Source organism: Solanum pennellii, chromosome 5 (genome assembly GCF_001406875.1).
Source record: "Solanum pennellii chromosome 5, SPENNV200".
In the NCBI taxonomy this organism is placed as follows: domain Eukaryota; kingdom Viridiplantae; phylum Streptophyta; class Magnoliopsida; order Solanales; family Solanaceae; genus Solanum; species Solanum pennellii.
Window position 1 is genome coordinate 73797787 of NC_028641.1, and position 25440 is coordinate 73823226.

General features: G+C 33.2%; 5 protein-coding genes across 6 annotated transcripts in view; 2 read left to right on the forward strand and 3 right to left on the reverse strand.

Moving 5' to 3' along the window:
- LOC107020457 (BTB/POZ domain-containing protein DOT3) overlaps positions 1–628 on the forward strand; it is a 5883-nt gene extending 5255 nt beyond the window's left edge. The window contains exon 6 of one of the 2 annotated variants that reach the window (XM_027917053.1): positions 94–628. In XM_027917053.1, the coding sequence (XP_027772854.1) occupies positions 94–456 (363 nt within the window). In that variant the 3' untranslated portion in view covers positions 457–628. The remainder of the gene's footprint in view (positions 1–93) is intronic. The other variant, XM_015220827.2, reaches the window with a different exon arrangement.
- Positions 629–785: 157 nt separating this feature from the next.
- On the reverse strand, positions 786–7297 carry LOC107020458 (CMP-sialic acid transporter 5). The gene is made up of 7 exons (XM_015220828.2): positions 6946–7297; positions 4383–4431; positions 4078–4304; positions 2749–2947; positions 2529–2672; positions 1959–2033; positions 786–1512 (listed from the first exon to the last, which is right to left on the reverse strand). The coding sequence occupies exons 1-7, from the start codon at positions 7080–7082 to the stop codon at positions 1351–1353; spliced, it is 993 nt and encodes a 330-aa protein (XP_015076314.1). The 5' UTR covers positions 7083–7297; the 3' UTR covers positions 786–1350.
- Positions 7298–8945: 1648 nt separating this feature from the next.
- LOC107020107 (F-box protein At5g07610-like) lies at positions 8946–10238 on the reverse strand (the record flags this gene model as incomplete). Its single annotated transcript, XM_027916899.1, has 2 exons — positions 8946–9569; positions 10061–10238. Coding segments are annotated over 2 exons (735 nt in total), but the record flags the coding sequence as incomplete, so codon positions are not given.
- An 8671-nt stretch (positions 10239–18909) lies between these two features.
- On the forward strand, positions 18910–20016 carry LOC107019763 (F-box protein At5g07610-like). The gene has a single exon (XM_015220137.1). The coding sequence runs from the start codon at positions 18910–18912 to the stop codon at positions 20014–20016; it is 1107 nt and encodes a 368-aa protein (XP_015075623.1).
- A 203-nt stretch (positions 20017–20219) lies between these two features.
- Positions 20220–24307, reverse strand: LOC107019988 (U-box domain-containing protein 35). The gene is made up of 9 exons (XM_027916900.1): positions 24273–24307; positions 23821–24053; positions 23476–23719; positions 23181–23371; positions 22555–22997; positions 22270–22371; positions 21697–22125; positions 20777–21526; positions 20220–20657 (listed from the first exon to the last, which is right to left on the reverse strand). The coding sequence occupies exons 1-9, from the start codon at positions 24305–24307 to the stop codon at positions 20475–20477; spliced, it is 2610 nt and encodes an 869-aa protein (XP_027772701.1). The 3' UTR covers positions 20220–20474.
- Between the last annotated feature and the right edge of the window lie 1133 nt (positions 24308–25440).

Below are 25440 nucleotides of genomic sequence, written 5' to 3' on the forward strand. Positions count from 1 at the left end.
CCCCACCCACACATAGTCAATGATTGTAAAGAATAAATACCAGCACCTAATCAAAACCTTATAGACATGCTGATTTACGTCTGAACTTCGAAGAGAATAATGCAGGTTTTGCTGTCAGAGCAAGTGAAGATGAGGGCTGCAGTACATGGTAAGGATATTACAGAGAGTGATGATAACTCAGACAAGGAAAACAGATGGTCATCAACGAAGAACGAGGTCAAGTCCCTTAGAGAAGAACTCGAAAATGTGAAGATTCAAATGGGTGAGCTTCATAGGGACTACTCTGAGCTGCAACAAGAATACGAGAAGACGAACAACAAGCATAGAAGTCCGTGGACATCCGGATGGAGGAAGATGAAAAAGTCTGCACTTTTCATCAGAAAAATGATCGAGGATGAAACTCAAGAGGGAGAGCATAGAGTTAAACCAGGCCGAAGAACACAATCCATATCTTAACTGCAAAGTTTATACTTGTTTTCATGTATCTGGTTGATGAACTGATTAAAGTACAACTCTTTGTGGCATATGTGGAGTTTGGATGCATATTGTAAGTTATCTATGTTGGTCGGACTTTTCAAAAGGCATAATATGCATCTTACGTGATATAACACAAATCAGTTTGAGAGTATCTCATGTGAATTCTCATATAAAACGTGTATCTACTTGTTCAACTTGATATAATCTGAATTTAGTCAGACTCCCATACGGGTACCAGACACCGGTTGTAAAACCAAAAATGAAGAAAAAGGTGAATTTATGAATAATGATATGACGTGATTTACAAATTATAAGATAAGCTTTCCAAGTTCACCTTTCACAGTAAATAAGATGAGCAAAGGGGAAGTAGAAATTGAGATGAAGTAAGTTTCTAGTGAATTTCCACATAGCATTTCCACTCATTAGGTGTTAACAGTCTTTCTGTTTCTAAATAACACAACAAATATAATATGAGAAGGCGATAAAAGAGAAAGCATCCTTCTTTTTACACCCGAGTTCAAGCTCAAACTAAACTTCATCTCGCGGCTTCAAACTAGCTGGTAATCTGCGCACCACATATCTTTCTGACTTCTCAGAAAGACCGATTGCAAATATAGGAGTTTCCGGCCAGAGATTCATCCAATATCTGCTACTCAACGCGGAATCATGCTGAGAATATCCATGTACATCAAATGCAGATATATCTACTAGTAAAGCAACAGATTTTTACTCAAATTTTCCAGTTCTGAGGTAGAGTTGGACTCCTCTAAAAGTACTTGTCAACTCTAAGCACTCTTTTCCTGTTAGATGAGTAGAATTGATTGTGTATTTTGTCAAATATTCATGGGAGTCATAATATGGTGTATTCATGATTCACATTTGCTTCTTTTTAACACGATATGGGTATTTTTGGTATATACTTATGCTAATCATAACCAATGGAAGTGCCACGAGGCAGTATGGCGAAGGAAGTTTTCCATCGAAGATGAACTGGAGCAAAGCAGTGACAAGAAGCGCAGACACAATGACAAATCCCTGCGCACAATTTAAGACGAGCAGTAAGATATAACATTGCCAAGAAAAAGTATGGTAGGAACATTTACAAAATGTACAGCATGATGGACTCTTTTAAGAAGACTAGGCATATGGAGGAAAGGGGAAGTGATGATTTGCTCCTTCAGCAGCACAGAATTTGTATAATCTCGTCTTATTAAAAACCAGATAAATTTGGAAAAGAAAATAGACTATACATTTAACTGTTCCGCTCCACCATAAACTATCAAGAGAACATATTATGAATAAGAAGAATAAAAATGTCCTAGGACTCCACTTCAAGTGTCATAGTAATGTAACAGAGCTAAAAATGCCTCAAATGAATCAAGGGGGCGGCGAAGCAATAAAAGAATAGCAAAAAGAAAAAATTCAAGCCCATTCAATTTCCGCGCAACTTGTAAAGCATAAGAAGTTGAGCAAACACTTACCTTCCTAACACCACCGGCATATGAAGTCACAAGACCCACAAGAATTCCACCAACGGCATTTAAAATAACAGGGATCTGAAACAAAAGAAGTGGAGGTATCACGTAAAATCATGAGTTTTACCTCAGATAGATCTGACTCCTTTTCCAAAACAAAAGAAAATGAATCCATGCCACTTGATTTCCTTTTGTCGTTCCAGTTCATTTTGATCCTTTTAATTGTTCCAGTTCATCTTGATTCTTTTTAATCGTTCAAGTTCATCTTGATATTTTTTATAAAGAAAAATTATGTAAAAGCCTAACTAATGGAACAATTTATTAACTTCAACAAACAAATTAAAAATGATAATTGATCTAACCAGCGGATAAGATGCATATGATAACAACACGTCAGGTAAATTAATAGAAGATATCCCCAGATAGGAAACTAATTAGTTTTTTCAGGAAACCTTCATATTCATGGCTATACCTGTTCCTGGACGTTTTGAGTACTTGCATACCAATTTAAAAAGCTTCCATGGATAAACATTAAAACATATAAAATAAAATTGCATATTGGCAATGCTGATTTACCAAAGTTAATGCAGTCCATCCGTAGAAGAATCCATGCTGTCTAATAGCTTCTCCGTCTGGGGACTTGGAAGTACTACTTATCAAACAGAGACTCCCAATAATGGACATCTCAACAGTCATCAGGTAAGATGAGTGTTTCTTAACCTGTAATAGACTGAAAAACATATCAAAATGAAGGAAATTCAAAAGAATCTTCCATAAAATAACACTGTTTACTTGCCTGAGATGCCCATTGACACAAGGCAGATGCCAAACCAGAAAGCACAGATGCAACCAAAACTGGTACAATTCCATAGAATAAGATCTCGTCGGGGTTACTACTACTGGAAGCTTTGCTGGAGCCTTCACCAACACTTAAAAGGACAGCTGCCATGATTAACAAGAAAAGAGCCCCAATTTGTTGAATGGATTGCTTCTGCCTGAGAAAATAAAGAAGGGATTCTGAGGTAACAAGGCTCTCAGGATTCACCTGATACACAATTAGTGTAACTAACAAGAACACTTGCAGGATATTGCAGCTACAAACTGTTCATTGCTGAATTGTTTAAGGAATCAAAATTAAAACAAGAGATGGTTCTACCGACACAGAGATCTCGAATGTCACAAAATTTTAATTTAGATAACAAATATAGCAACTAGCCAGCTAAGTGAATCAGATGATGTAAGAACAGCTTGCACGAAAACAGAGAATGTGTAAGAGAAAAGTTCTTATAAAAACAGATAATGTTTACAAGATCTGTTTGACGGCCATGATCTAATAAATATTACCATATCAGGTATCTGAGATACTAAGGGGTCATTTGGTGTGCAAACAAGTTATTCTGGGATTATAATACAGGGATCAGATAACAAGAAGATTATTCAGTGGAAATACTTTTATCAGTAGATGATTGGTTGATTGGACAAAAAATGGGATATACGGGTATGATATCAATCATGTGGCTAGCTTAAACTAGATAGCTTGGATAACTTTAATTTTTAATTCTTACCTTGGCTTTCTTAAAAGTCTTTTGGAGAAAAGTTTGGAGAAGGGAAAATGTTGCATATTCACAAATTTGTCCGGGATTTCTTATTATCCCATACAGAATGTGGTATTAAAATGATATCACAATTGTGGTATAAAATATCTCGAGATAGCTAATCCCGGAAGTAAATATTCTACCTAGCATAAGATAGAATAAAGGGCAGTCCAGTGAACGAAGAATCCAGCGCTCACACAGTCCGCATCTCAAGGGGGGGGGGTTATAGTGTAGACAGTCTACCCTGACACAAGCATCAGTGGTTTGATTCCACAACTCGAACTTGTGACCTATAGGTCACAAAACTCCCGTTTTATCCCTAGGATTATAATCCCTTATCCTTGTTACCAAATGACCTATCAGTCTAAGCACTAGTATGGTTGCCAAAGATAACCAAACATACACTTGGTGGATGATCTTTTCAAAACAAGTCTAAGACAAAGTGGTAACGATCATTACTGTCAACGGATAGAAAACATTTCGGATCTACATACTAACTTGCGTGGTCATGAGTTACGAGAAAAGCATACCTTAAAATTATGTAAGTAAACAAGGCTGTGAAGAACAGTTTTGTTTGGTTCAAGATTGAAAACGTGAGTGAATCAAGATTTTTATATGAGATCTGCAATAAGCTGTTTTGTAGTGCATAAATAGCAGCAGGCAGTCCAGATGCAGTCAAAGAGCCAAATAAGGTCCACTCCAGGTAAATTTTCTTCAAAGTGCCTTCTTTTGCCATGAGAACAAGAGCACAAATAACCTGAAAAGTTGAAAGGTATATGCAAGTAAATATGTGCAACCATGGAGTGAAAAATAATGCAGAGAAAAAAGTATTTACCTTAACTGCTTCACATGTTAAAACAGATGAAGTAACTATCACTTCACGCCTGTAGGAAGAACAGAACAGGAAATACTATTGTCATATAGTATAAATCTAAACAAGAAAACATTTATCACCAAACAATTTATGTGAAAGGTTAAGCATATAGCATGTCATTTACCAAGATAACAAGAAGTAACAAAATACACATAATAAAGAACTTCGTCGAGACAAGGAGGAAACCGGGAAAAGGTGGAAACAAGGCAACCCATAGGGACTTATCTCAATTTGAGTTTATTTTTTCGTTTATATATCCAACTTCATCTAAGAAATTGATAAAATTCTTGCACAAAGCTTTGCTTGCTCATCGAGCCATCCCAATTGGATGTGGGACCATCCCTAACTGGATATTTACCTAAGGAATTGATCCCCGCATCTCCATGGGGTTGAGCCAGCTCAAAGCTCCTGGGACTGGAAAAGCTAAACCAGTTCTAGGCGCCTTATCGGGGCTGATTCGATATAACTGAGACTGGGAGTAACATCACAACCAAGACAATTTTCTTCTAATTTTAGAACTTGGTTTTTTATTCACACCAATGTGATATATGACGAATTGCCTTTGACCTTCTGCACATTATTAAGAAAGACAATTTCTTACGCTCCCACATGGTACATGATATGTAAGTCGTAACCCTTGTGTATCTACTGTTGGTTCAGAAAGTCCTTTTAGTCAAGGTAAGCTGCAACTAAGAAGTAAGAATTAACTAAGTGAGACGTATTCACGAGTCATGTGCTAGAAGTATTGTGTCACACCAGAAGAAGAACCCAACATTTAAGAGGAGTTCAGCTCCCAACAAGAATTCAACCAGAAAGAGGATGAAGAATGGTGAAAGCAGAACAAGACCAACAATATTTTTCTATTATGTATATATTGTACTTCATTTGATAAATCGATAAATGCACACCAAGTGTCAACAGTATGTACAAGTTGTTCATATAACAATCTGGGTCATCAATAGGTATATATGAGTTTCCCGACTAAGTCTACAATATGGTATTCTTTCTTTAGACCAAAAATACAAGTGAAAGAAAAATGATCTTTTAACTCTTTCCTCGTCATTCTTATTATCTGAAATAATCTTCTGTTTCTTTCATTTCATAAGCAAAACATAATGATGATGTTCCCCGTGTTGCTTTCTTTCAGCCAATTTTCTTTTGTCTACAAGCTGGTGATAGATTCCTCTACTATTGTTCGTAACAACCACTACATGCTAAACAATGAGAATGCAAAGGTCCACAGTTTCGTAACCTGCCTAATTGTCTCCAGAGTCCAAAGTCTTTGTACATGCAACACCATCTCACAAATATCATTCTCCTCTTTCTCATACTATCAGATGGCGTCTCGTACAGAACACCGAAGCAAACAAAGCAACTTCATTTGAGACTTGCCTACCAACCTGACAACTCCGTGTAATACAATTTAACCATAAAATACTTTGCTGCCAACTCCCACCCCATATTATTAATTCTCCGTCCTTTCCCCAATCACTTTTTTGTTAAGGTAAGTTCCCTCCTTCCCCATCATCTATTTCTGAGAAAAGATCCTCAATCTCCTCTTGACCCCAACTTGGATAGCCCTCCTAATGTGAATATCACAAGATGATCTCCTAATTATCCGTTCTTAATAATCACATACCTCACAATCATTCTTGTTTATCAATCTATATATATGCAATCTCAAAATGTACCCATAAACCATAATGCTTCCAAGACGGCAAGACCTTTGCTTATTTGACAACTGTGAAATTAGGTTTTAGGCCTAACTCACGCCCCAAAAGCTAGCTCAAAAGGAGGGGGATTGTCCAAGCCTTATAAGGAGTCCACCCATCTCATTAACCACCGATGTGAGACTTTTTGTCATTCTTTAACACCCCACCTCACGCCCAGTGCTTACAATCTGGTGCGTGGACAATTTTGATTTTGGGGGCCCTACATCATCTGAGATGGGCCTTGCTCATGCCCAGTGCTTATCATCAGGTGCGTGGACAATTTTGATTTTGGGGGCCCCAACATCAGCTGAGATGAGTCATGCTCTGATACCATGTGAAATTAGGTCTTAGGCCTAACTCATACCCCAAAAGCTAGCTCAAAGAAAGGAGGATTTGCCCGAGCCTTATAAGGAGTCCACCCATCTCTTATAAGGAGTCCACCCATCTCATTAACCACCGATGTGAGACTTTTTTTCATTCTTTAAATCCATTGTTTAGCTAGTATATAAATAGGATTAGTGTGTAGTCTCTATCCTTTATGATTTTTCGAAGAATTCTTTGGATTACCAGTAAAGGCGGAGATATTCTTCGATAATTTTCTTCCCTTATCTTCATTAGTGTTAAATACCAATATGAACGAACATATATAATGCTTAGTATACAGTACAACCACAATTACATCAAAAAAAAAAACTTGCATACTTCAACATGAATTGAGATACAAATTAATTAGTTCAGAGAATTAAATTGCATTCTACAATTAAAAAAAACTGACAATTAGATAAAAAATTGAATTGAAGTATAATTTGAACCTGACAAAACGCTTGGATATTAGCGGCTGAGCACCATACTGTAAAGTGAGAAGCAAAGAATAAAACCACACTTTGCCGCCGGTTTTTGCCGCCGCCGGGTTCTCGGAGTTCACTTTTTTGGATTCCGTAGCAGCCATAACGGGTCGACCCGAAAATGTGTACACACAATCGGGTCTGTTTCAATCGGATCCTTCGATTATTGCTGTTGTCGAACTGGTGAAGGCTTCGCGTGAAGCTTTCTATGCTGTTTGGCTATGGCGTCGGAAAGGTAATACGACGCCGTTTTATCAGATGACTTTGAAGCTTACACTACTTCGACTCTTCTCAAAATAGTCCATCATTCTTTGGCTTAAGGCTCAAAAGTGATTTGAGTTTTCATATAGAGCACTAATAGCCCCTTATGTTTGTAATATTGGTGTATTTTTGGTTCTTCTTAAAAATTTTACCTATTTTTTTTTTATTGATTTATTCAACCTATGTATGGAATGTTCAATTGTCATTTTATATATTTAGTAGAAATAACAACTCCATGTCAAAGAATGTTAAAAGAAAAACACTTTGTTTGTTTAGTAAAAATTGTATTGCAGGTAAAGTCGAAAGGTTCATCACAATAATTTCACGTGCAATAGTACAATTTTTTATTTTCCTGCAAAGTCATATGTTAAGATGTTCTTAGTTTAAATGCAGTGATATTTCTAGTGAATAAATATCTAAGTGTTTTTCTTATCACCTTCTTTCAGGTAGAATTATTATTTCTATTAAATATATAAAAAACGATTAGACATTCCTCATATAAATTTTGGACAAAATTAATGTTAAAAAATAAGTAAAATTTTAGGATAGGATCAAAAGTGCACCAATACTACAAACATGAGGAACTATAGTGCTTCATATGAAAATTCAAGGATCACTTTGAGTCTTAACCTAAAGATGAAGGATTATTTTGAGCCTTTCTCCTCCTATAATGGCTAAAATTAAAACTAATATTAAAAAACTAAAAAAATACTTTTCTTTTCTAAAAGGAAGGAATATTCCCAAATGAATTTGAAAAAGATAATGTATTGATTTTCTGGATTTTTAAAAAGGAAATAAAATTACAAAGATTACAGAAAAATTGATACGGTAGATATCGAATTATCATATAGATATCGAATTATTTGATATAAAATTTCAATATTATGGTAGTTATGATCGAGTATAGCGTGTATGTATTTTAATTTTTTTTTATATTCTATTCGCTTTTTAAGCATATATTTATATATACAATATACAATATATATATATATATATATTATAATGCTAAAATAATACTATACTATAATATTAGTACAAAATAATTACTCCTGTTTAGATATTGAATTCTGACTACTCTTTCTAATTAAAACATATTTTTACTTTAATTCATTAGCAAAAGAGAATCCACTTGTATGTTATATAAATATTTCAATATTTATAAAGTGTATGTTATTACATATTGTATGCATAAAAATGAGATATGTTTCTTGAAAATTTGAAAACTGTTTATTGTATGAATGTATGTAAAGCAATGGTCTAATTTGTCTGTGTACCAATTTGCAATTTGATGTGAAATTTGTTATAGAAGTCTCTGAAAAAGAATAGAAAAATAAAAAAATATTATAGTATATAGTACTAATTTTTTAAACACGGTTAAGTAAATCGAATTATATTTTTTAAAAATAATTACTTCGTTTATGTCAATTAAGTTTTAATTAGAGGTATAATTTATTGAATTAATCATATTTTGAAATTCTAAATCTGACAACTACTATTTTATATAGATATTAAGAACGATATAGAAAAAAGGTAATAAAACTCTCTCAATTTGCTAAAAAGAACCTTTAAGAATAATTCTCTCTCAACAATAATCAAACTTCCCCATTAACTTTAATTTAATTTTGTGACTTTATAGTACTATGGTAAAGTTCAGTAGCCATATACGAAACTATAAGTAACATGAAGATGCACTATATACTCAAAAACCAAATATTACATAAGAAAACAAACAATTTTATGAGTTTTTACTAATATAAGAGGAATGCAAATGATTCAAACACAACATAAAGACTCAATATACTCAAAAGCACCAATTGTACTACAATAAAAAACTTGTTCATCTTCAACATCATAATCACATAATTTCTCAAAGGTCTTGTTTATAAAATTGTACTTCATTACCTTATCATCATTAACAACTGCCAGAACAAAAAATGCATCCTCTTCTCGTTTACCTCGAACCAGAGATATTATCGCAAAATTATAATATTTCAACTCATGATCATAAGGATGTTCAAAATCAACCTTGTACTTAATAAACCATTCAGAATCGTCCCTTCTCATCTCATATACATCAAATCGAATTGTGTAAAATGAAATTTTTGTGAGATGCAAATGGCCAAAAGATTCACCAAAATATGTTATAGTTGTTCCTTGATCATCTGGAAAATGTGGCATTGGCATTATTCTTAAGCTCTCAAAATCAAAATTGAAATATAAAAAAGTCAAGTTTCCAATAGTACTAATCCAATAAATTGATCCATTCCAATAAACTCCTTTGGAGAAATTAACATCAGCAATGAATGGATCACCTGATAGTCTCCATGGCCCTGTTTCGAGTTAATTTCACGTGTAGTCATTAAACTTTATTAACAAAAAATAAAATAAAATAACACAACTACTTTTTATCATATGCTTCGTGTAAGTTAGTAAAAATACATCTTACATTCTACTTTGTGACAGAAAGGTAGAGTTTAGTTAGTTACTTTATTGTTTTTAGGAAAAATGCATAAGTAACTCTTAGAGTATGATCGAAATTTCAGGGACACTCTAACTAAACTAAAATCTTATTACCTTTGAACTTTTTTTTTGCAATTTTATACACCTTTTGTCTTACGTGGCACATTCTCCACACAATTGAGGCGCGTGAGAGATATTTGGATGTTATAAGTCAAAAAGGTGCACAAAATTACAAACAAAAAATAAGTTCAGGGGTAATAGGACCTTAGTTTAGTTAATAAGGTGTGTCTCTGAAATTTTGTTGATAGTCTAGGGATTACTTATGCACTTTCTCTTGTTTTTACATATGCAATACACAAACCTGTTTGAGATGAGTAGATTTCAATCTGATAATGCTGAGGAGACGAAACAGAATCGCGAACACATATAACTTTGTAATGAGGAGACTTGAGAGGATCAAAAGCTAAGCTTATACCATGAATTTTAGAATTTCCAGTTTCATGAACGTTTAGATACGGTTTTGAAACAGAGAAGGGATGTTATAGGTACGCGTAAAAGAATTTCAATCAATAGATCATCGATCGAAATAACTATTCGAGCTGATGATGGCTGCACTAAATCTGAAATTTTTTGGATCTTGAGTTTAATGCCTTGCATTTTTAGTAGTAAGTTTTGTTTGTGTTGTGCAAGAATTGCAGATGATGGATGCATATATAATATGTCAAACATATAGGTAAAGATTGCTTAGGAAGTTTCATTTTTTGATTAAGTTGACAAGGTCAATGATGAGCCCTAGTCGACTCTTTAATATTTCATTCTAGAGAAAAATATCTAAATACATAACTTATTTTATTATAGGGAAAAGAATCTGATATACCCCTCAACTTTGTCATTTAGAGCTGATATACCCCTCGTTATAAAAGTGGCTCATATATGCCCTTACCGTTATACAAACGGCTCACATATCCCCCTGCCGTTACAAAATGGCTCACATATACCCTTCATTTAACGGAAGTTAAAAAATTAGTTTTAAATTTATATTTGTTACTTCTAATTTTTTTTAAAGAATCATATATACCCCTAAATAATTTTTTAAAAAAAATTAGAAGTAACAAATATAAATTTAAAACTAATTTTTTAATTCCCGTTAAATAAAGGGTATATGTGAGCCATTTTGTAACGGCAGGGGTATATGTGAGCCGTTTGTATAACGGTAAGGGCATATATGAGCCACTTTTTTAACGAGAGGTATATCAGCTCTAAATGACAAAGTTGGGGGTATATCAGACCCTTTTCCCTTTATTATATTGTATAAAAATTTCCTATCATTTGAAAAAAATTAAAAGAAATATCTACTTTAAGTAATGTATTAGTCAGATACATCATTTTACGCGATGTATCGGTTGGATACATCAATTTACGCAACGTATCGAGATGTTACTTTACGCGACGTATCCAAAACCAAGACGCAATGTATAAAGATGTTGCGGTATATACTCGAGATCGGTTGAGAAGTTCCAGGATGTTTTAGGATTATTCGGATTACACCAAAAAATTTAAGGTATTTTTGTAATTTGAAAATGAATAGGAATAAGATTAGGGTAGATTAAAATCGAACCGAATCCAATAACCTGAATCGAAAAAAAATATAAGTTAATCAGTAATGACTTATTGATTTAGCAGTTTTGATGTCGGTTTTGATTTTTTTTGTTATTGGGTTATGAATTCTTAACGGTTTGAAGTTTTTTCTTGACGGTTAATCGATAACTCTATAGTAAATTAAATAATTATATTTATACTATTTGTTATATAAAATCATTGACTTAGAGTCCAGTTTCCTACTTTTATTTTAGATTGTCTTTAACTCTTGGTTATTCTACAGTGTAAAAGTATTTGCTTTTGAGCAAGATACAACTTGTGAACTCATGTGCATTGTTTATTTGGTTTGTCCCCTTGTTTCCAAGTGATTTTTCAATATTTTTGTGTGTCAAATCTTAACGGTTAAATCGATAGATAAACCGATAATGATCAATAATTGATATACCAATAACCGGTAAGTCAATATCTTAATGATTCTATAACGGTTTAACATTTCTACAAATTGATAATCAATAAGTCAAACCAATAAACTTTAAATCCAAATTGAACAGATCGACATACAACTCCAGATAGGATGTAACTAGCTCTTAACACGATAAAATTTGTATAAAATCAACATAATTTTATGTAATGCTACGTTATTATAAAATTAAATATATGATTAATTGGTTTGGGAAATATAAGCATTAATAAGTTAAATTGGTCCTCAATTAAGGCAGTAAACCCTATAATAGTGACATTGTTTAGGTTTAACGTGCAAAATCAGTAACTTAGGTATCTCCTAAATGGCTGTCGACCAAAAAAATTTCACCAGGCAACTTGGTCGGTTTATGGGTATGTGCTTTACTAAAGCTTACCCTTGACTCCAGATTAGCTATGACGTAGGTGGTTCAAGCTACTAAAAGTCAGTTAAAGCGAAGAGATTAACAATACATGCATAAAGACTTATTCAAAAATTACTATTTATTAGGTCTACATTGTCAATTCCTCGTGACTCATGCTAGTTATCACAATTCACAATAAGAATGTTAAAATAAATCATGAACTTGCAATTAAAGCAATTGAAATTCAGAATCTTTAATTGATGAAAAAAAGATGTATTATAAACCAATAATTCAAGAATTAAATGGAAAAGTGTTTGCCAAAATAATTTTCAAATCTCAAACTCAAAATACTAGTTGTCTAACAGTTAAATTGATAATTAAACGACTATTTATAAACATATAATCCTAAACAAAATCGGAAAAGGAAACATAGGAAAAATAGGAGTCGATATTTCTTCTACGGATTGGTCCTACACTCGTAGAAACCTTCCGTCAAAATAACCTTCTTGGTAAAATCTCAACTTTTCAACGGGTGATTTCTTACGATCTGTAGAACTTTGCACAACTCTCCTGACTTCTCGTCTTCCAAGTAGTGGAGCTCAAAATCTTTGATCTTTCCTACGACTTGGACCTACGGATCATAGTTCAGTCTCATCTCCAAATGTTTAGCTCTAAAAACCATCATTGCATTCTGATTCATCCCTACAGCTCATAGAGAAGCCTACGACTCGTAGGTGAAGCCGTCCAACCTTATAAGTTGATGCTTCAGCCTGTTTTATCCCAACTTGTCGAAAAACTATTTTCGTGCATAACACGAGCAAAATTCCAACAAATACTTAAGACACATGCAAAACTTCAAGTTTAAAGCATGATAAGTACCATAAATCCGCGGTACATCAAAATGAATCACCAAACAAAAACTGAAGGTGTGAAGTTCCTTAGGGAAAATTACATAATGAGTTTTCTTGTGAGTGTGGGGTCCTCAAGGACACGAAAAGGATGTTTGGTGTGGCTGACCAAACAAAACAAAAGCTCAAGGTGTGATCTATGAGGGGAAAATATAGGAGTATGGACAGTGCCGTAAACATAAAATTTGTGAAGGGTGTTCAAAGTAAAGCCAAATAAAGAGAGGTAAAAAATGTAACCATGTGGATTTGAACCATTGTGTCACACACACTTTGCACACAATTGCCACTAAGCTAGTGCCTGTCACTTGAAAATTATTTCATTTTTTAATTAAGTAACCGTTTTAAATTAGACCATATTAAATAAAATATATAAAATATTATTGCTAAGATTCGAACTTGGTATTGTGTACAAATTGTACGCACTTTTATCACTAAGCTACAACTCAATAGTGTTTTTGAGGGTGTCCAAAATACTTAATCTATCAATATAAAGTAAGATTTGACCTCTATATATAATTAAATTTTCCGACGAAGGGTATCCAATTAGACACCCTGGAGCAACTGTAACTCTGCCCCTGAGTGTGGAGTCTTCGAGAACATTACAAGGATGTTTGGCGTGGCTCACAAAACAAAATGATTTTCTCGTGAGTGTGGGGTCCTCCAGAATACGAGAAAGATGCCTGGTATGGCTCACCAGACAAAAACAAAAATTCAAGTTTCGTGGTAGAAATTATAGAATGAACTTTCTCGTGAGTGTGGGGTCCTCCAGAACACGAGAAAGATGCCTGGTGTGGCTCATTAGACAAAACAAAAATTCAAGGCGTGAAATTTTGTGGGATAAATTATAGAATGAATTTTCTCGTGAGTGTGGGGTCCTCCAGAACACGAGAAAGAAGCCTGGTGTGGCTCACCAGACAAAACAAAAATTCAAGGCGTGAAATTTCGTGCGAGAAATTATAGAATGAATTTTCTCGTGACTATGTAGTCCTCGAGAATAATTTACACAATAAACATGCACTACACCATTATAAAAGGAATGATATGCCTAAAAGAAAAGGAAAAAGATATAGAGAGATCCATATATATATTTACCCTAAAAAGTTAAAGTATAAGTAGGAGATCTTTGAAGCAACAATTTACATCTTATGAGCAAGGATATAGTTATTCTTGAAACTCCATTGGTCGAAGGTGAGATTCTACTTTTAATTTTCTGTAGCAAATTTAATAATTTTGATAATATGTCAAAACGTATTCAAAAAAAAATCATACAGATCTCTTTTTTTATTTCAATTTATGACTTTAATTACACGTTAAATGTTCAAACGATAAATTAAAAAAAGATATTAAAACTCTAAACTTTTTCAATGGGAAAATAATTAACTATATTGTAGAACTTGATTACATTACAAACTTATGTATACGAAGGATAAGGTATTTATTTATAAACCCTTTCATTTGATTTCTTTCTTTGTTTTTCTTAAAGTAATTAAATATTTGTTTCTCTATTCATATAGTCTATTCATATAATATTATTTGACTTATATTGATGTGTCACACTTTTTTTAAAATTATTTAAGTAAAGACGTATTTTACAAAACTAATCTTATTTATGATGTTTTAAAATTCTATATTTGATTATTACTATTTTATGTTGTTATTTGATACAATGGATAATATGAGGGGTAAAAACTCTCTTAATTTACTAAAATAAACACATAAAATGAAAAAATTATTTTGAAAATAAAGGTCAAATTAAACAAAATGGCGAGAGAATCATGTTAACTTTATTAAAGGTCTAATATTACTTGTAAGAATAATTTGGGGAATCAGTTAAGATAATCATCCACCTTTTTTATATTTATTTTTGTTGGTTTATAAAAGCAAGTCTTCCTCGTAAAGAAACTTTTTAATTAAAATTTATGTATTATCTCCTCTTTTATTCAAAATTTATCCACATAGATTCATGTTAGATAGATGTACTAACAAAGATAAGGTGGATCCATAACAAATTCTTCATCCTTGTCACTCGAATTCAAAATCCCTAGTTAATAGTGAAGGAATTTTATTTAAATTCTCACCTTTTTTCGGTAAGTTTACATGTATCAATTCGTTTCCGTTTCATCAATTTGGTACCAATTGCTCTATATTTTCTCCAAATTTATCTTATTAATTTTTCTATAACAAAATGTTTTTATCTCCAAAAAAAAATGTTTCTTTTTTACACATTATGGAAAAATGATTCGCGTCCAATCAGTTATCAAGTGTACATAAAAGCAGAAAACTTAAAATTCTCCACCATAAACATATTATATTTCTGATTTATTTACATACAAAAACATGTAACCTAACATACAGATATATAATGAAAAAATTTACTTAACTAAACAATTTAATTTATCAATTTTTTATTCTACCATTTAGAAAAATTATAAAAATTCCTATTTTTTTCTCTCTCTCCTGATCCCCGATACATTCCTCAAAATCTCTACCCACATCACTTAATTTCCCCAAAATTATGCTCAACTCCATCAAATTCAAATTCTTAATAAGGTAAAATTTTTTGTATTTAAACATATCAGTATTTTTCACAAATACGTCTTTATCAGTAAGAATGAACAAATATTCAGTGACGATTATGCCCTCGTGAATAACCAGAAAGTCAAACAAGCATTTAATGTGGATATGGACACAATTTATTTCATATTTGAAGCAAAAAACAAGTCAAGTTTGCTAATTGTAGTGACCTATAGGGAAAAATAAATAAATTTCTTGAGATTGACTAATCTACCAATTGCTAGGAGAAACTGAAGACATTGAATAATCGGTAGAATTAGTCCATCTCAAGAACTGTATTTCTTCCTCCAGGTTGACAAAATTATCAAACTTGAATTGTTTTGGCTTCAATTGTGAAATAAATTGCCTTCATACCGGCATTAAATATTGGTTTGACTTCTTGATTATTCGTGAGAGCAGAATCGTCGTTGAAATTTTGTTCATTCCTACTGATAAAGCGTGCTTGTGAAGAATGCTAATAAGTTTGAATACAAATTTTTCAACTTATTTAAAATTTGAAATTGATGAAGTTAAGTGTTATTGTTGGCGTGATTTTGGGGAAATTAAGCGATGTGGGTGGAGAGTTGGAGAAATATATTAGAGATTAGGAGAGAGCGAGGAAAATAGGAATTTTATAAAAAAAATTAAATGGTAGGAATCTTGATAAATATGATAAATTAAGTTGTGTATTTAAGTAATTTTTTTCTTAAAAAAATCATATTTGAATATGTCAATACTGTCTTTTTCTTTTTTAGATGGACAACTAAGAAAATGATACATAACAACATGTCATGGCTACTTAATAGTGGTCTTGACAAACAACAATGCTTTTGATGCTTATTAACTTACATGATACATTAAAGTGTCACATAAGTATGTGTCACATTCATATATGGTGATACATAAATGTTATTATCAAAAGTTTTTTTAGTTTGAGACAAACTAAGAAGATCTTGCAGTTATGTATCCTATAAAATAAAAATAAAAAGAGCACATTAATACATATATTATACAATGTATTAGATACACAACATAATGAATTATGTAAACAACATTCTATTTTTAAATACTCTAATATCAAATAAAACGTTTTATCAAACAGAATTGCCCAAATTGTGTGTTCGATACACAATTTTATGGAACAAAATATTACATCTATTAAATCATATAGCTAATACATCAATAGGTGGATGAAGGATAATTTTGTACCATTTTCAATATTTCATGGATATTTTAGGCCCTTTTCCGCATAAATAATTACAAATTAATATTTGTTAAATTTGTAAGGTTTCAAAGGTTGAAAGATAAAATATATGTTATTCATTCTAATAATGTACTCCAAGGATAAAAAACTTATCAACACTTCAAGGACTAAAAACATCAATTTCCTTTCTCTCAATCTAAAATTGTTACAATACACACATTTTTTGTTATAGATATAAAATATAGTAACCTATAAATATTTTTTTTTGACTGATTTGATAATATAAAAAAAAATCTTAATGATATTAGTTGGAATAAAATATAGTAACCTACAAAATATGACAATTTTTTTCTTTCTCTCAACGTGATTATTCTCATGCAAAATATGACAAATTTTTATCTTATTATTAAAATTATCATTTTGCATATATTTCGGCTTGATCTAGAAATATTATAGTAGTGATTTAATTAAAGTTACATTCTTATGAAATATGTAGAATGTTATTCGAAAGAGATATATACTTGAAATATTGAATTTACCTGGTCTCACTAGTTTAGGTTGCAAAGTCATCTTCAGGTATAAACTTTAAAGGACGGAAGTAAATTAGTTTATCTAGGTTTAGAATTTTAATTTTATGTATATATATGTGTTAAGGGTACCAAGGATAAGGTATAGATACACCCCTTCCTCCTAGATTCTACTTGTACAATTATACTAGGTATGTTGTTAATGTTAAGACGTTGATTCATCAATTTTATGTATTTTTTTTATTTTAATTTGTTTGTCTGGATTTGATACGAAATTTAAGAAAGTAAAAAAGAATTTTGAATCATGTTATCTTAAACTAAAGTGCACAATGTATCAATATTTTTGTGTATTAAATATTTCATCTGAAAGACTGAAATTAAAGAGTTGTCAAAAGGAAAAAAAAATTCTTTTCTAAATGGTCTTAAAAAAAAGTATAGCAAACAAATTGAAATGGAGGAAATTGCGGCTCTCGCTATTGTTGTAGAAAAAGAAGAGTTTTTTTTTTTTCATTAGCAATTCTAAAATCATGTTTTTTGCCTTGCAAGAAGTTATTGATTGTTTTGTTGCAAGTAGAATGAGTAATGATATTTATTTTCTGTCTGCTGCAGCTTTTGAAAAAAAAATGATTCGTGAATATATAAAGGAAAAAATGGCAAAATACCCCTCAATTTTGAGATTTAGATCTGATATATATATATATACGCCCTCACCGTCTAACATATAGAGTATATTTACCCTTATTCATCGTATGTGTTTATGAGTTATGAGGAACATAAGGAAATGGTACCTTATTTTGTTGAAAAAGATGAGTTTTTTTGCCATTAACAATTTGAGATCATGTTTGTGAATCTTCATTCCACCTGTGGGATTATATTGAATTTGTTGTTAATGTCAAGGGCGTAACCAACATATTGTTAGGGGGTTCAACGAAAAATATTACTCCCTCCATTTCAAATTAATTGAACTGTTGAGGTGTTTCACATCCTTTTAATAGGAGAAAATTAAGACATAAATTAGGTATAATTTTCCATTTTCACCCTTATTAATTATTGTTAAATTTAAAATTAAAATAACTAAAGGTTAACTATATAACTAATTCCAATACTAAAAGTAGTCTTGAAAATTGAACAATTAAGTTAATTTGAAAAATATCTGAACAATTCAATTAATTTGAAATGGATAGAGTACTATTTATGCATGGTTGAAGTTATTTTTCTAGGTATATATAGTAGTTGTCGAACCTCATTCGACTTGTTCGTGTGTTTACTTTTTTATTTGAACCCCTTATTGAAAATTCTGACTCTGTCACTGGCGTTGTTGCTGCTTGTGAATCTTCATATAACAACTCTGTATTTTTAGAGCATTAGATGCTTTAAAAAAGTGCTCTACATTGTTTTATTGCAACTTGAAAAAGTAATGACAAAATGAATTGTGTTTTGTGCACATTAATGGACTCTTCATTTTTTGTAATCCATTAAATGTTGTGATGAGAATATTGAAAGTCTCTTGTTGGAGACTGAACTCATCCTTCCCATTTCATTATATATATGTAAGTTTTTGAATAGATATATTCTGTATATACAAACATATCAACATGTCTTATAGTGCTGAAAAAATTGAAGGTAGTGATGATCTTTTAACCAAAATTTTACTACTCCTTCCTGCAAGGCCTCTTTTCAGGTTCAAACTTGTTTCGAAACGTTGGATGGCTCTCGTCTACGATCACCATTTTTCTTACCTCTGGAAGCCTGATTCCTTCCCACCTGCACTCATTCTGCAGTCGCCTTTTCTCGATCACCCTTGTCATTACAATCCTGATAAAACAAAATCTAAGTCTTCTGTTAGATTCTTTGATTTCATAATGAATGATGATCCCTTTGATGATGTTGTAATTTTGAATTGTTGTGGTGGTTTACTTCTTTGTCGTAAGAGGCTATTCGATGAGTACATTGTGTGTAATCCAACTACAAAGGAATTCCATACTCTTCCAAGTCCAAATGTGGGGTCACTAGACATGAGTTTGGCCTTTGATCATTCGATATCGCCTCATTACAAAGTTATAAATGTTGGGATCCAGTTCTCGAGCGTATGGTATTGTCTCCCTATTGAAATATACTCTTCGGATACCAACTCATGGAGGCGATCACGAGTCCAGTTTCCAGAATCATTTTTGAGCAATTTGGGACAATGTAAGGGAGTTTTCTTCAGTGGAGCTATCTTTTGGATCTTTAAAGGGGTAAATAGCTTTTGTTATTTTGATATTGATAAGGAAATTATCCACTCTTATCAATTGCCTAAAATGAATGAACATTATTACTGTGGATGCGTTCGCGGGAATTTACATCTGGTTGGCTCTTCAGTCAGTGATTCACATCATATTGATGTCTTTGTATTGGAAAATGACTGCTCTTCTTGGAGCCGAAAGTATTGCATTGATCGACGTGAACCAACTTCATGTGCAATTCGAGAAATGATTTGTAGTTCACCGGGACTTACTTCTCTTGAGTTTACGTTTAGTGTGCTTTCTCTTATGACAAGTGAAGGGAATAATCAGTTACCGTATTTGGTTCTTTACATGCCTTGTAAAGCTGAGTTAACGGTAAAAGGTAGGACTTGTGAGAAGTTGCCATTACCGTCAGTTTATCATTTGTTCGACAATCCATACTGGATAGGAAGCAAACTGAGTAATGTAGGCCAGTAGATATACAGGGAATGTGTCTATCGCTTCAGTTTCAGATACTGTTGTATCTGGTTCTTCAAATTAAGTATTACAGTTTATAAATGAAAAGTTTCTCCTTGTGTTCGATAGTTTGTTGAAGTATTATAACCTACTTGAATAAGCTGGAAAAAAACAAGAGAATGAGTATCCGGTTATATACATTTCTATGTTTATGTTAACATCTAGTTAACATTTCAAGCAATAATTTGGGATTCTTTACAAAAACTGTTTTACATTGTAGCTCATCGATCAGTAAGCTGAATTTGCCTCGATTTTTTTAATTTTCAATCAGATGTTTTAAAGTCTGTACAGGGATTCTTGTGGGAAAACAATACTAAATGAATGTATCTGGTAGACTAATCTATCAACTAACACTAGTAATTGCATGTACAAGCATATAGCTGTCTCGAAGGAACTCAAGAATATAGCTAAAAGTTGTGTCAATGTTTCCCTGACTTCCACTCTTTGATAGCAGAGAGAAGTGCATAATTTGGAAGCAGGTGCTTATGTGGTAATGGTAAATTTGTAACTGGTGAATTATCATTGTCCGCGATCCACGACTCTATTGCCTTCCGGTCATAAGTGTATCCATCAGCCGCAACACAGGGGTCCTGAATCACTTCCTGTAGTAGAATTTTCTTTTAGTAAATGAAGCAAAGAGCAGGAAGTAGACTTTTGTAACATGCATAACAGCATAATGTAGATTACTATTAAGCAATTTACGCAATCAACATAAGTGTACCTTGAGTAGGGGGCATTTGAAGTGGCTAGGAGGTGGAGGTTGATTACATTTCAAATGTCGAGCTCTATCAGCGACCTCTTTAAATCTCTCCAAAATAGGGAGAACTTCATCTTTCAGGTCAGGTCTGTCTCTACGTCGAAGTTCAGTGCATTTTAGAGCAAGTACAGCCAGTTCCTTTGTCTCTTCAAGAGGCCATTCACCGGCTTCTTGATCCAGCAACTCCACCAGTTTATCCTCTTCGGTAGCCATTTCTACCATGTGGGCTAAAGCTATGGCTCTTTTTGAAGTAAGCAACTGCAATATGACCATCCCAAAAGCATAAACATCAGATTTTGTAGAGACTAATCCTGTCCGTTGATACTCAGGATCTATATAGCAAAGTGTGCCAACTGGACTCGTGTCTTTATACGCAGTCATCGCTGAGGAAGAGTCTGACTGAACCATTGTTGAAAGACCAACATCTCCAATTTTGCTCACTAAGTTGTGATCAAGGAGTATGTTAGCTGGCTTTAAATCACGGTGTATGATTGGTTTTGGCTTCGTGTTATGAAGGAAAACAAGAGCTGAAGCAACTTCCCACGCTATGCGAACCCTGTCAAACCATGTAAGTGGAGGTGTGTTGTTTTTCCTTGTCAACCTATCCTCCAAACTTCCATTCTCCATGTATTCATATACTAGGCAACCGCGTTCAGGGCATGCACCGAGAAGAAATAACAAGTGAGGATGATGAATTTTGCTCAATACTTCAAGCTGTGGAAATAGCCAGAAAAAGGATATAGTTAGTTTAACTCACACAAATTTGAGTGGCAGCAGTGGAATCACAACTAAAGTTGGCTGAAGCTAATGCGCCATGTACATTACTCAAAGCTTATTTTAGTTATTCGTGTTAACTTCTTTCTCTGTTCGGAGATTTTGCGTACCTCTTGTTGAAATTGCTTAGTTATATGAGCCTCAGCTGAATGAAGAACTTTCACTGCTGTAGGTGTATGATGCAAATAGCACTTGTAGACCATTCCATATGATCCCATTCCTATCTTAAGATCCTCGGAGAATGATGAGCTAGCCGTCACAATCTCTTCCCACGTGAATTCCTGGTAGTGATGCAAAGGTAGTGCCAATGATTTCTCTAGCTTTTCTTTCGTTCTAGCTTCCCGGTTGGCAATGCTCTCTGCTGCTCTTCTTTGCTCAGCTTCTCTTTCAACGCATTCCATTGCATAGTCAGCTTCCTTCTTTGCTGCTTCACATTTCAACTTCTCTTGCTCTGCCAATTCTTTCGCTTCCTCCTCTTTAAGGTTTATCTGCTTAAGTTTATTTGCTTCCTCTACTCGAAGCTTCTGAAAGTCATTCAACTGAGAAAAAGCACAGTATAAGCAAATTATCCCATATATACATGAAACAGGCAAAAATGCTTATTGATTTCATCCTTCTAATAAAAAGAGTAATAGTATTTGGGAGTACTACTTGTCACAAATTCAGTTTTAAATGAAAATTACCTTCCGAGAAGCATCTATCGCCTCAGTTTGGGCTATTGCATACATCCCTTGAATATGTCTGAGCTCAATTCTCAGTTTTTCTAGGTCATAATTGATGTTAACCTGCACATATACAAAGTCTTCAGTAGCAATTCATGAAACTATGGCAACAGGAGGTTTGCTGTAGCCTGTAAGATTTCTACTAACTTATAGAACTATGCGTAAAACTGTGGAACCAAGAAGCTTCTCATATAAGCAAAGTGAGCATATGGCACTGCATGTTAAATAAAAGAAAAATATGATCACCTGACTTCCAGATGAAGAATCTGTTGGAACATCTGAGGTAGAATACTGACTTGTTGACCATAATTGGTTGTCGACTTTCGCTTTTTTGAAACTTGAAGCACGATTGTAGAGATCAGTGATTCCCGAGCTACTGAAATAGCAACTTTTTTCATCATCAGCTTCTCCAATAGCAACAGATAGAGCTCTAGGAAGGATGACTTCATCCAAAATTGCTCTTTTATGAAAAGGAGTATTGCTTTTAATTGAAAGAGCTTGAAATGCTTCTCCAATATCGACAGATGAACTTCTAGATTGAATGTTTTCGCTGAAGTTTGTTCTTTTATGGAGAAGTGTCTGGAGAGCCTGGTGCACTGGAGATTTAGATTGATAACGTTGCAGTTGATGAGAAGGAGAGTACATATGAGAGTATGAAGCAGGTGAAGTTGAGCTGTGATCCGTCCTCTCTGAGAATTAAAGAACAAGATATTACAATTGTGGCAATGAAACAAGGAGGATATCCGGTCCTGCATATACTATTTTCAATTGCTTCTTGTTTCATCATGTGATCGCCTTGTTTTACTCTAGTTCATTGTATCCTTCGTTAACGTCTAGGAAAATGAAGAAATATGTGAATAAGAAGTTTATACCTCCTTGTGAGCTAAAGCTGTGGCTTGTAGAATTGTTAGATGAACTACTTGTATCACTATTATCATCTATAAGGAATCTGTTGTTTTCTGTACTCGAGGCCCGCACTGATGACAGTTTTCCCTTTGACACAGCATAAACTGTGCAAAAGGTTGGAGCTGTTTCTGATATACTTGCAGATAAGTTTCTTCCCCTGTGAATCATTCAATAAGTTATCACATCATCGCGTCACATAATAGTATGCTAATCGCAATATAGAAATGTCAATCAAGACATATAGATTTCGATTATTGGTACCTTGAAAATAGGCCAGGGGTTGAGGTTCCGATAACAAGCTTGTTGATAGAACATTTAGATACTACCCCTGCAATTGCATTTATAACATCATTTGATTCAAGTTGAACAACTCCTACTTGTACCTGTCTCCGACTACACATTGTCTTGTACGGAAGAAGTTTTTCACTTGCTTGCAATTCAACTTCCTTCCTAAAAGCATCCGCTACGTCTTCTCTTACTTGTGCAATAGGAATCAAGTTCCCCACTAGAAAGAAAAAAAAGTAACAACTTACGAGTTTAGACTAATTAATAAGGCATGTTGCAGAACTACTTTCAACATAAGATGTACTAGAGTCAAAAACTTACTAGGAGTTGGAACAGCGGTGATCTCAGGGCGGACATGTAGCAACATGAAGCGCGTTTCTCCCTCTGGAATAAATTTCTCCAACGCCCATTTCACCACATATCTGCTATTCTTGTTCCCGGTTATGGCTATTGCAACAACTGAAGAAATCGGAGACTGTACTGTTCCTTGCCCTTCCATTTTCGATATATCACTCTCCTCCAGACTCTGCCACTCCTCTTCAGTAATGTAAGTTCTGCAACAATCACAAAATGTAAGATCAACTCGTGCATTAACGGAGGAGAGTTTTCTGGTTCAAATGAACACATTGCATTCAACTCGAACTATGTATAATCCATATTCCAAAAAGTAAACTGAAAATGTGCATTTTTACATATACATATGAGAAAATCATACTCATTCCGAGCTGATTGACTCTAGATCATGGATTCACATCTATATACATCATACATACTTTAAAATGCCCAAGAACACGGGACGAGTTTTCATGTTTCAATTAAAACTATGTATTCCTATTAAAATAAAACAGTATCGACTCTAGATCATGGATTCACATCTACACACACATCATTCATTCTTGAAAATGCCCAACAACACGGGACGAGTTTTTATGTTTCAACTCATACTATGCAATCCTATTAAAACAAACACTCATTCTGTATTGACCGACTCTAGATCATGGATTCATAATTTCATATCTACACACACATCATATATTCTTGAAAATGCCCAAGAACATGGGCGAGTTTTTATGTTTCAACTCGAACCATGCATTCCTATTTTTTAAAAAAAGCTCATTTTGTACTGATCGACTCTAGATCATGGATTCACGTCTATATGATACATCATATATACATTCTTGAAAATGCCAAAGGTACTAACTCTTTCCAACTTTGTGCTCTCTTGATGTATTTTGGACTTCTTTTGTAGTTAAAAAGAGGCATTAGTTATATATTTTGGATTAGATGAAATCAAATTCCTAAATAAAGAACTAAACATGCTATAGAAGTATCACAAAAACCTTTTATTTGATCACAACATTGACTATCTCTTATCATTTGTTGCAAAATGGAAATTAATTTTTAATTGAAGATTAGCAAACATGCATTAGCACTAACCAAAATTAGAGAATATTAAATTTCTAAAATTACGAAATCTTGGTATATGCTTTATGTGATCATTGCATACGCAAGATAAATTTCATGTATTTGATTTCTGACTTTATAATTTTCAATTGCTTGTTTAATTGAGTCTTAATCAAGAAGCTGATTGGTCTAACACTTATCTTCAATGCACCTTAATTATAAAATTAGTACTAATATTATTTAAGCTTTTGACTAAGCAGAATACAAATAGTTGCAGACACGTCCTATGGGGTAAAGTCTTCTAACTATACTAAAGAATTGTTACTTTATATTTGGCTTAATACATCATCGATTCCTTAGACTTGTCAGAACATTTCATGTAAATATTCGAACTAACTGGTAGTTTCAAGTCAACTATGTCATTTTCTTTAATTATAAGCATTCGCCTCAATAAGATATAAAACTCAAAGGCATTTTTTATGTGAGGTTGATGCTTATAATTAAGGAAAATTTACGCGGATAAGCAAATATATACTA

Excerpts from the sequence above, each read along its gene's own strand:
- LOC107020458 (XM_015220828.2), bottom strand. The coding sequence starts at position 7,082 with ATGGCTGCTACGGAATCCAAAAAAGTGAACTCCGAGAACCCGGCGGCG. Across the intron at positions 4,305-4,382 it reads TAACATGTGAAGCAGTTAAG|GTTATTTGTGCTCTTGTTCT; the intron begins GTAAATACTTTT and ends TCAACTTTTCAG. Across the intron at positions 2,034-2,528 it reads GATGGACTGCATTAACTTTG|ATCCCTGTTATTTTAAATGC; the intron begins GTAAATCAGCAT and ends CTTTTGTTTCAG.
- LOC107019763 (XM_015220137.1), top strand. The coding sequence starts at position 18,910 with ATGTCTTATAGTGCTGAAAAAATTGAAGGTAGTGATGATCTTTTAACC.
- LOC107019988 (XM_027916900.1), bottom strand. The coding sequence starts at position 24,307 with ATGAAAACTCGTCCCGTGTTCTTGGGCATTTTAAA. Across the intron at positions 22,126-22,269 it reads CGATAGATGCTTCTCGGAAG|TTGAATGACTTTCAGAAGCT; the intron begins GTAATTTTCATT and ends GCTTTTTCTCAG. Across the intron at positions 20,658-20,776 it reads TCAAATGCCCCCTACTCAAG|GAAGTGATTCAGGACCCCTG; the intron begins GTACACTTATGT and ends ATTCTACTACAG.